This window comes from Zingiber officinale, chromosome 10B, assembly GCF_018446385.1.
Source record: "Zingiber officinale cultivar Zhangliang chromosome 10B, Zo_v1.1, whole genome shotgun sequence".
Classification (NCBI taxonomy): Eukaryota; Viridiplantae; Streptophyta; class Magnoliopsida; order Zingiberales; family Zingiberaceae; genus Zingiber; species Zingiber officinale.
In genome coordinates this window covers 43,525,120-43,536,178 of record NC_056005.1, presented here as the reverse complement: position 1 = coordinate 43,536,178, position 11,059 = coordinate 43,525,120, and the positions used below count along the sequence as shown (strand labels likewise).

At 37.4% G+C, this 11,059-nt stretch overlaps 1 protein-coding gene across 1 annotated transcript; it reads right to left on the bottom strand.

Moving 5' to 3' along the window:
- Positions 1-691: 691 nt before the first annotated feature.
- On the bottom strand, positions 692-7,393 carry LOC122028563 (plasma membrane ATPase 4-like). The gene is made up of 15 exons (XM_042587405.1): positions 7,072-7,393; positions 6,081-6,200; positions 5,740-5,976; positions 4,882-5,643; positions 4,661-4,783; positions 4,460-4,564; positions 4,231-4,375; positions 3,991-4,155; positions 3,660-3,898; positions 2,865-2,946; positions 2,594-2,754; positions 2,059-2,232; positions 1,486-1,668; positions 1,194-1,375; positions 692-1,031 (listed from the first exon to the last, which is right to left on the bottom strand). The coding sequence occupies exons 1-15, from the start codon at positions 7,126-7,128 to the stop codon at positions 935-937; spliced, it is 2,832 nt and encodes a 943-aa protein (XP_042443339.1). The 5' UTR covers positions 7,129-7,393; the 3' UTR covers positions 692-934.
- Between the last annotated feature and the right edge of the window lie 3,666 nt (positions 7,394-11,059).

The following is an 11,059-nucleotide window of genomic DNA, read 5'->3' as shown; positions in this document are numbered from 1 at the left end:
TATATATATTTAAAATATTTTATATATTCTAACTTTTCTAATATTAATAGAGATTAAAAAAAAACAATGTAAAATCTAGAATTTAATGTCCTGTAGTAAAACTTGGACTTATGCCTTTATAATAAATTAAAATTGATATCAAAATTTAAACTCAACCTCAAATATAATCTAATAAAACAATTTATAACAACCAAATATTAATAAAATTATTATTTTTAATTAATATATTTTATATTTAAAATAATATAGAAATTGACACAATACAATATCAAAATCACCTATATATATATAATATTTAATATTAAAAAGATTTTATATATTCTAACTTTTATAATATTAATAGAGATTAAAAAATATCAATGTAAAATCTCGAATTTAATGTCTTGTAATAAAACATGGACTTGATGCCTTTATAATAAATTAAAATTGATATCAAAATTTAAACTCACCCTCAAATATAATCTAATAAAAAATATTTATAACAACCAAATATTAATAAAATTATTATTTTTTAATTAATATATTTCATATTTAAAATAATATAGAAATTGACACAATACAATATCAAAATCAGCCCGGCTCAAAATTACAACCTTTATATCTTGGACAAAAATGAATTAAAATTTTGACATGACAATCTACGCGAGTGACATAGAAATTTCAAAATAAGCAACAGACGGGTGAGAACACATTAAAGAGGACAAGAAAAAACACTGCTTCAATTAGTAACAAAAAATTTGTTGCAAACACAAAAAATACATAGTGGACAGAAGCAAATAGTGTGCATTATTTAGATCTGCATAGATGAGTTTGGAAGAGGAAGCCATGATTAGAGGTGACATAAAGTAAAAGCAGGGGTAAGAGAAATCGTTTTAACTTGAGTTTCTACTCATGTTCATGAACCATGTTCAAGCCTCCTCAATATAATGGAGAGTCAAACAGTATAATGCTGTTGGATGGTGTCGATGTCGAGCCCTTTCAGCTTCACCACTGATTCGACATGTCCCTTCAGAGTGTGTAGTTCGCGGAGCCTGTGGATAGTTAGGACATATATAGAAAAATTTAGAATCCTCGTATATACCAATGAAGAAATTAGATCATTTTAGAATATTTATTTGTCAGAGCTTAGAGTAAGACATCATGAGGGGCTAAAAAATTGATAAATCTAAAAGAGTTTGCAAAAAAAGTCAGACCTTGCAATTTCTGCTCGTCTTTTCGCTTGTTCTGCTATTTCAGAAAGCTCTCTATAGCTACTCTTGTCAGAGAAAAGGTTAGCAGTTTCAGGGGGTTGGAGTCCATGTAGAGTCCTTTGAGCCATGGCCCATTGAGCTTCCCTTTCTTCCCTACCATAATCTTTCTTGGTAGTGAAAGCCGTCTGAGATGAAAAGGGATTATCAGATACACAAGCGGGGTAGCAACCAAATGAACCATAAGTTCAAAAATATAGAATTAACCAAAATCTCTATCTAGACTACCAATTTTTACCTTATTCTCAAGAAGGTTATCCCATGCCTTCCCGCTGAGAATGTAGCGGATGGCAAACTTGAACCAATCCAGGGGGAAGAAGAAAATAATGCTGTAAAGCCAGATAACACCAGCCCAACCCCAGCCTATACCTTTTATTCGGGCAAAACCCCAGTCAGCATAGACAGCAATAATTGTTGCAATCTGGACAAGGAACAAATTGTTATTTCATTTACATATAGATTAAAATTGACTGTGGAATGTAACATCACTCGAGCTCCTCCTATATTGTGCAAAAAGAACCACCAGTGCACTTTTCCCCATTTCTTTGCTCTCATTTCTTTTCTCCCCAAATAAACAGATTATATGAGTGCAATTGCTAGGACACTTACAGAAGGTTCATGCTTTTGGAAAACAGATTGGAGCCATAAAGAATGGCAACAAGGTAGGATTTAAATAAGTTTTTATCATAGTTTAGCTATACCTAATCAAAGAGTTGAATACTCATCGCCTGCAATATATCACATTTGGTGTTTAGGCATAAAAGCAATGAGACTCAAATTATACAAAAGATACTTAAAAGAAGAAACTTACAAGCTGTGCTATGATAAAAGCACTGACTAAGAGAAGTCCAGGACGCTCAACAAAGAACCAGCTGCGCGATCTCGTAACGAATATAAGAGCCTGACTAACAATGCTAACTTGCAAGTATAAAGCAGCCATCATTTCATCGTCATTGTGTCTCAATGATCTAACTTTAAATTTGTCCTAAAAAGATAGGACAAGAACAATTAGGTCTCTTTAAATTTGTGAGATATAAAAGTAGAAGGTGTATTAAAAGTGACATATAAATTATAATATACACGTTTATTTTTGTTTTATTTAAAAATAATATTGCAAGTGACTAGTATAAGTGAAAAAAAAAGGTGCTAAATATGACTTATAGTCATGATATTTAAGGGTACCATATATTAATATAGCATACAAAGGTCATTCTAAGGAGAAAATGTAGTGTATGTAGGAAGGGAAATAGATATATTTGTTTGTAAATAATATACTGCTGAAGAAAATCAATATACAAATAAATATTAAATAAATTCATTTTAAGAAAAGTGAAACAAATACTCACGGAGAAGAAGTCTGTGTCTTTCATGGCCCAGAAAAAAATAACAGTCATCAATGCCAAATAACCCCCAAACACAACACCAGTAGCAAATATTTCTTTCAACTTCCAACTATCAGGCATTGGAGAAGGTTTCACCCGATCCTTGGAAATTGTCATAATTGTACCTTCATCCAACAAATTATGAACAAAAAAAAACCCTATAGGTCATACTGGATATGATTTGGATAAAAATTATAGAAAAAGGACTCCGTAATTTGTAATTCCATGAACTTACCATCATTTAAGATCGCAATGATTAAAACCATGAAGGGTGAGAAGTCAAACTTCCATATCAATGCAATAAGCATAAATCCAAGCTGATATATAAAAGAATGAAATGAGAACAATTTGGCAAACACAAGACCATGCAATTTGCACAAAAAAAATACTTACAACTATACGGATGGTGATTGAGACTAGGGGTGTCAAAAATGAACCCGACCCGACGACCCAACCCGAGTCGACCCGAAAAAAATCAGGTTCGGGTTGGGCATTTTCGGGTTCGGGTCGGGTTCGGGTTGGAGGGTTGGAGGGTTAAATATTTTCGGGTTGGGTCGGGTCGGGTTCGGGTTGACCCGGGTTGACTTAAATATAGGGTTTTGTGGGGTTTTTTGGGGTTAAATCAAATTTTATTTTAAAAATTTAGATGTTTTTATGTATATTAATATCATGTTTGTATGATAATGATGGAGTATTGAGATAAAAGTGAAGAATTATAGGGAAAATATCCCAAAAAAGTCGTTTTGAATCGGATTTTCGGGTTATATGGGTCGGGTTCGGGTTGATCGGGTTGGTCGGGTTCGGGTTCGGGTTTAGGTGTTTTGGGTTGAAGTCGGGTTCGGGTCGGGTTCGGGTTGGGTTAAAAAAAATAAAAAAAAATCCAACCCGACCCAACCCGACCCGACCCACCCGAATTGACACCCCTAATTGAGACAGCATAAATCTGCATTGAAATGGAACAAAAAAATTACTAAGGGCAACAGCAAAAAGGTTTACTCGGTGTATGAATTACGATCATTAAAAAACTAACAGTATAGTTCTTCATCCTCTGGAAAATAGCTCTGCTTGTAAGAACGGCACTGATGATGACACTTAAACCGGGTTCAGTAAGAACAATATCAGAAGCACTTCTAGCAGCATCTGTTGCATCAGCAACAGCAATACCAATATCAGCCTTCTTCAAAGCAGGGGCATCATTTACTCCATCTCCTGTCATTCCACATATATGCTTCCTCTCTTGCAACTTCTTGACAATTTCGTACTTGTGCTCTGCTCCACAGAGAACCAATCATGAGTCTTCAAAGAAACAATCTCATCTCAAGTTACAGCACTTGAGTGCACAGTGTAAATTCATCAATAACCTGGGAATACTCCAGCAAATCCATCAGCCTTCTCTATCAGTTCATCAACAGGGACTGCAGCCATTGATGCATCTTTATTTTGACCAAGCAATGAAGATGATGGATACATGTTTGTCCCCATTCCAAGCCTCCTCCCTGTCTCCTTTGCGATAGCAAGTTGATCACCTGAATTTGACAAATTTGGTATCAGAAATCCTTCGCTAGAGGGAAAGTAAATACCAAAAGAGAAGTTTAAATTACCAGTGATCATCTTTACATTAACACCAAGATTGAGAGCTCTTCTAATAGTTTCTGCGCTATCATGCCTAGGGGGATCGAAAAGTGGCAATAAACCAACAAATTGCCATGGACCTCCAGCGCTCTCTTTAGACTTCTCTGGAACTTCCTACATAATAAAGGTAACATAGATATTAAGAAGACATTATATATTTGCTAACCATTTGGACTGGCAAGGACTAAAAGAGCAAACCTGTCTTGCAATAGCTAGTGATCGAAGTCCACGTTCAGCATATTTGTCAATTACAGCATGAACCTTATTTCTGACATCTTCTTTACAGTTGCAAAGGTTCAAAATCTATCCCCATCAGTCAATTAAATTGTCAAGAAATTATAACAAAAATATAGAAAATTATGCTAAAGAGAAGAGAAACGCAATAAGAAAAAATTATACCTGCTCTGGTGCACCTTTACTTGCACGATGCCAGTTGCCATTATTATCTATGTAGGTAAGAGCAGTTCTTTTGTCAACTGGGTTGAAAGGGAGGAAATGCAATTCCCTAATACCTGCTCTAGCCTGTAAAAACAAAGATTAATTATTGAGTGAACATATACTAATTCAGAAGTTGGAAATAACATCATATCATACTATGATTGTCATCATGTTAGACATACCTCCTTCGGGTCTGCAAGCATCCCCACCATAGCTGCATCAATAGCATCCTGGTTTTCCATCCTTGATGCTCTTGCAGCCAACAGGATCACGTGCTCTTTATCTACACCCTTAGCAAATACCTCAACCAGGTTTTTATCAACACTCAACTTGTTAAGAGTTAAGGTCCCTGTTTTGTCACTGCAAAGAACATCCATGCCAGCCATCTCCTCAATAGCAGTCATTCTCTTAGTGATAGCGCCTTGTTGGGATAGTCGGTGTGATCCAATAGCCATGGTCACTGAAAGAACAGTAGGCATGGCAATTGGGATGCCTCCAATCAAGAGGACCAATAGATTGTCGATTCCTTCCCTGTATCTTCTGTGCTGAATTGGATACATGACAATGATCTCGACAACCATGCCAACTGCAATGGAGCAAATGCAGAAATTACCAATGGCTGTAAGGACCTTTTGAAAGTGCCCAACTTGGTTGGTGCTATCCACTAGATGGGCAGCCTTGCCAAAGAAAGTGTGAACCCCAGTGGCTATGACAACAGCCTCAATCTCTCCTTGCTTGCAAGTTGAACCAGAGAATACTTCATCCCCGGGACTCTTGGTGACAGGGAGAGATTCTCCGGTTAAGGCAGATTGATCAATCTTCAAAGGATCTCCTTCAAGAAGTCGAGCATCTGCAGGAACAATATCTCCCAACTTGATGCTAATAATATCACCTGGCACCAGAATGGCAGCATCCTGCTCAGTCCAGCGACCATCTCTAAGCACCTGAAGCAATAAACCATGAACCAGCCACAGTGTTATAAGTTGTAACTACCTGAGCAAATTAAACATAAAAGTTTTTCCTGGAAACCAAGCACTAACCTTGGTCTTGGGAGCAAGACCAGCCATCAATGCAGCAGCGGCATTGCCAGCGTTATTTTCTTCAATGAAGCTGATGGTCGAGTTAACAACGAGCAAAACAATAATACCAATAAAATCTTGCCAGTCGGGCGGTTTTCCGCCTCCGTTGGCCAAAGCAATGGCCATGACGGCAGCCATCTCCATGACCCATGAGAGGGGATTCCACATAAAACCTAAGAATTTGAGAATCTTGCTCTCCTGTAAATACGAAAGAACAACATCTTTTAGCTCTATTCTTGCAGCAAAATAAAACAGAATAAAAAGAAAATGAAATTGATTCGGAAAACAAATGACCAATTGACCTTTTTCTCTTCGAGCTTGTTTGGGCCGAAGATTTGGAGCCGGTTGGCTCCTTCCTCGGATGTCAAACCTTCTCTGGTGCATTTTAGCTGCTCGAACACTTCTTCAACCGGAATTCGTTCCTGAAAGATAGAAATATTATTAGTCTAAAAAATTAAATAAAAATTCCATTCAAAACTGTTTTAAATATAAATAATAATAATAATAATAATAATAGTAAAAAAGAAAAGTTATTTTTTTGCTAAAGTATTTTAAAAATTCCAAAGAAAATACTTTTTTTGGAATCGATGCCTTCAGAAGCAAGCCGAACTGTCCAATCGGCATCCAATGATGCGTAGATAGTGGACAGCACTTCATCACTAATCTAGCGACTCTTAATTAAGATATTAGAGGAATTCATTTTGATACATACTTTTTATATTGATTTCTCAAGAATTGATCGCTGAAGGGCGGAGACGTTGTCTTTACGGACGGGTACCTACGGAAGTACTTAATTGGGAAGCTGAAACTGAGAGATCTCGAAGGTGTTATTTTTTGTTTTTTCCATTCTATTATTTTGTAAGAGAAGCAAACGGAGAAAACGACAATAAATAGCTGGAAGTAAGGCGTACTCTCGGGAACAGAATAATAACAATCAGTATGTGAAAAACCCTTTACATAGGGTTTTTTTTTTTTTCTTTTTTACTCCCTCACCGCAAGCTTGTCATTTGAAATGAAACGACAGGAGACAAAGAGATCAAACTTTGAAGAATCTCAATTCCATTATATTATTCCGATGGAAGAACAAAGGGAAAAAATAACAAAAAGAGAGAACAAAAAGAGCATTATTAAACCAGTACAATACAAACTCTTGTTAACAAAGAAATCGAGACGGAAATGTCGATTTTCGCAAACGCAAAAAACTAACTGAAGCCAACATCAAATAGCATCACGGAAATAAAAGGGAAAGTAGAGAAACCGAATAAGTGTTAGAAATGGGAAGAAGTTATTTACAAGATCAACAGTCTCATTCCTGATCTCCTCCAGGCTGATCGCCCTGTTGCCGGCCATCGCCGACCCAAGCGCTGGCTAATCGACACCAACGAACGAAGAGAGAACCACCAGCCGAACTTTTGAAACGAATCGGACCCTAATGTAGCAAACCGACTCTGACAAGAGGACAAGGAGAAGCCCACATCGAAGAGGCCTCTCTCTGATCTCTATCTTCCACTGAGAGAGTATTAATGGCGGAAGGAGGAAGAAAACATAGAAAATCAAACGAAAGTCACGAGTGGCGAGCAGTGGAAGCGGAGGGGCACCTCCTCACCGGCATTTATACCCGTCCCTCCTCGCCGTCCGCCACTTGGCGGGGACGTCGCATGCCTGCCTCCAGTCCCTCTGCGGACGCGTCCGCATAATTACCCATTCTAATGGAATTAAGTTGTAAAAGTTAAACCAGCGTGTTGTAAAATGTTCCACTCACGGTACAGCCACCGTGAGACAGAACTTGTTATAATGAACAGAGATCGAATTTTGATAAAGCCGAATGAATAATTTCTTCCCACAGTGGTTAATTACAATTACTAGATTTACATTTTTCACGGATGGTCACGAGGCCTATGTTATGGGACTTCTTGATAGATTCCACTTTTTACTATAATTTTATACATTAAATTTTAAATTAAGTAAAAATAATTATACAATATTTTTAAATAAAATTATTATCTCATCATTTTAAATCATTCTATTGTTAATTTTTAAAATATCTCAACTCATAAATTCTACAAACTAATAGAAACTCGAATAATAAAAAATGCAACAATACAAATCTAGTTTTTTTTTTTTGAAACATGACATACAAGTCAATCAAGTACATTGTCATAAAACATTGTCTCCTTCTATGCAAGATCCTGCGAAAGAAGAAAAAAATCCTGAAGAGTATTCTCGAGGAACTAAGGTGACGACGCTAAGAACTCTTCATCCTTAGGGAATGAAGGATTATGTCAAGATGTCATAATCCAATGGGGATCGCTTCTTATATAATAGATCCAATCTGTTATCTACCCATAGATTATAATAGATCAGGCTAAAAAGTTCTACACATTTAACCCACATCTAATAATCCGAACCCCAATAAACTTTAGTTAGATCACTTAAATGAGTTCAGTTCATATTTACATATACAAAATACAATTAAGCTCACCTTAAAGAGATAAAATCCAATAATCCTCACTTGGACTACATGTGATGTGTTGACATACAAGTAATCTTTATTTGATATCAAACTTTATGAATATAGAATACCCCTCTAAACAATCTATTCAATTAACTTCATTGATATAGAACTAAAGAGGTCATAGTTATTATATATAACTGTAACAAGTCCTAATAGTAATCACAATAATAACGTCATTGATGACATAGATCAAGATGTGCATGTATAGTATGAAAAATGGCATGAAATGTGATCAGTATATGTCAATTTTCAACTGATCCTGAAGTGACCTAAAAGGGTCTGATTATATTTGTAAAATACTTTATGCTAAACCACACTAACAAATTATGATCTAAACTTTATGATTTCAAAAGAAATCTATATAATATTTACAAATAACAAATGTTAAATAACAGTAGTAAATTATGATACTTTATTTCAGAGTAACAAACAAATACATAAAATTTTCATCAATGTTTTAAACTTTAAGTGTGTATAATAATCAAAATAAATTGTTTGTCTTTATTAACAAAAATAAAGATCAATAAAGTAAAGTTCTTCTTCCATAAAAAGGACTCTCGTATCCACAACATACGCATAAAACACCTTAGGTACCAAGCCCTTGGTGAGTGGATCTGCCAACATAGAATCAGTGTTGATGTGCTCTATCATCACCTGTCGACTTTGAACTCTTTCTTTAACTCCAAGAAATTTGATGTTGATGTGCTTTGACTAAAATAAACTACGATTGTTCTTAGCATAATATTCTGTAATTTTATTATCACAATTAATTCTCAATGGCCTATCAATGTCATCAATAATCTGTAACACTATGATGAAGTTTTGTAACCAAATCTCATGACTGGATGTTTCATAGTATGCTATCAACTCTGCCTCCATAGTAGAAGTGGCTATTAGCATCTGTTTGACACTCTTACAAAATATAGCCTCTTCAACAAGCATGAAAATATAGTCTGAAGTAGACCTCCTGCTATCTAAGCCTCTAGTAAAATCGGAGTCTAAATATCCAATCACCTCCAAGTGATTTAAACTCCGATACATGAGCATGTGTCCTTTAGTTCCTTACAAATACTACATCACTCTTTGTACAACTTTTTAATGCAATGGTCCGGGATTATATACATATCTACCTAATATCCTCACTATAAACGCTATATTTGGTCGTGTATAAACTGTGCATACATGAGACTTCTCATAACTAATGTATAAGGAAATTATTCTATCTCCTTTATTTCAATTTCAAGTCATGGATATTGTTGCAAATTGAATCTAACACCTCTAGATACAGGAGTGTCACTAGATGCATAATTTTCCATGTCATACCTTATAAGCACATTTTCAATATAGGTCTTATGTGAAAGTCCAAGAATACATCTTGAATGATCACAATATATCTATATGCCTAAAACAAAGGATGTTTCACCAAGATTTTTCATTTCAAAATGATTGGATATAAATGAGTTAGTTTCATACAACATACCCTTATTATTACTCGCAGCAATATATTATCTTATGCGGATGTCTCATAGGGTGTAAGAGAGATTACAGAGATGGAGGGGGGCATTTTTGTCATTGGACTAGTTAGGGCTTTAAGGGAGGAGAGGGCACTGTTGAGAAGAGGGGGGGGGGGGCCTTCGTGTTTTTGCTCCCATCACCACCTGCTAGAACAGGGGCCGCCGCCTCCGCCAGAGATTGTCGGCACACCGGTAGCTCATATCCCTCCAGGTTGCTCTTGGCCGACGCCGCCGCTGCCATCATCTTACGCCAGCGCCACTACCTCCTCTTCACGCCGTAGTCGTTGTTGTTTCCTCCTTCATCGCCGGCGTGCCGAAGCCACCTTCACGAGGACGCAGGTCGTCACTCCCCTTCTCCTCCTCACGTTGCTGTTGCCATCGGACGGATGCGACACAACTCCCAGCTCGCAACCGCCTCACATCTCTTCAATCCACGACCTTTGCCAACCTTATAATGTCACTGTCGTTGCCCTCTTCTTGTTTCCACTGTTTACCTTCTCCGATGTCCCTATAGTGGACTCCGGCGCCCCTACAGTCGACTCCGGTGACTTTATAGCCGCTGTCTCCACCGCTTTCAGCGTAGATTCGACCACGACTGTGTGACGACCATCGAGCCGCTAGATTTCACTTTTTGCACCATTATCATGATTATGAGTTACTGGTATTATCCGGCCTACGTGTCGTGTTCTGGCATGTGTTCCATGTTCCGGCCTAAGAGTCGTGTCCCGACCTGTGAGCCACTGTGGTACTCCGGCTTAGGTGTCGTTGTCATATTTCGACCTACATGTCACCTTTTGGATCCATGCTGCACCGGATTCCATGTTGTCGCCCCCAGATCCGGCTCCTTAGCTGCCTCACATTCATCTACTCTTCAAGGCCGTGATGACTTGAACAGCACCGCGACCAGCTCACCGATCCATCTGAGGGCGCCCCCCGGGGCCAGGATACGTCACTATACTCATCCTGTATTTATTTTATTGTTCTACTATTATTCGACTGCTCATGTATTCGTGGGACCTACCTCAAGCATCAGGGTACCAGAGATCGGGGCAATCCGATCATTGGCTACAGGTACTGTTGACCAAAGGCCCTATAATGACTTGGTCAACACAAAAGATAACTCACCATCCGGGTCATGGAGATGCAGTCAATATTTCAGCCACGTTATTCCGACAGTTCTGTCTTCTCATATTCCCGACAGGATCATATTGGCATCGTCTGTAGAAACTTTGCTTGATCTAGAACGTGAAGA

Coding starts and splice junctions, on each gene's coding strand:
- LOC122028563 (XM_042587405.1), bottom strand. CDS start 7,128: ATGGCCGGCAACAGGGCGATCAGCCTGGAGGAGATCAGGAATGAGACT. Junction 6,201..7,071: donor GGAATGAGACTGTTGATCTT/GTAAATAACTTC, acceptor TCTATCTTTCAG/GAACGAATTCCGGTTGAAGA. Junction 4,565..4,660: donor GTAAAGGTGCACCAGAGCAG/GTATAATTTTTT, acceptor TGATGGGGATAG/ATTTTGAACCTTTGCAACTG.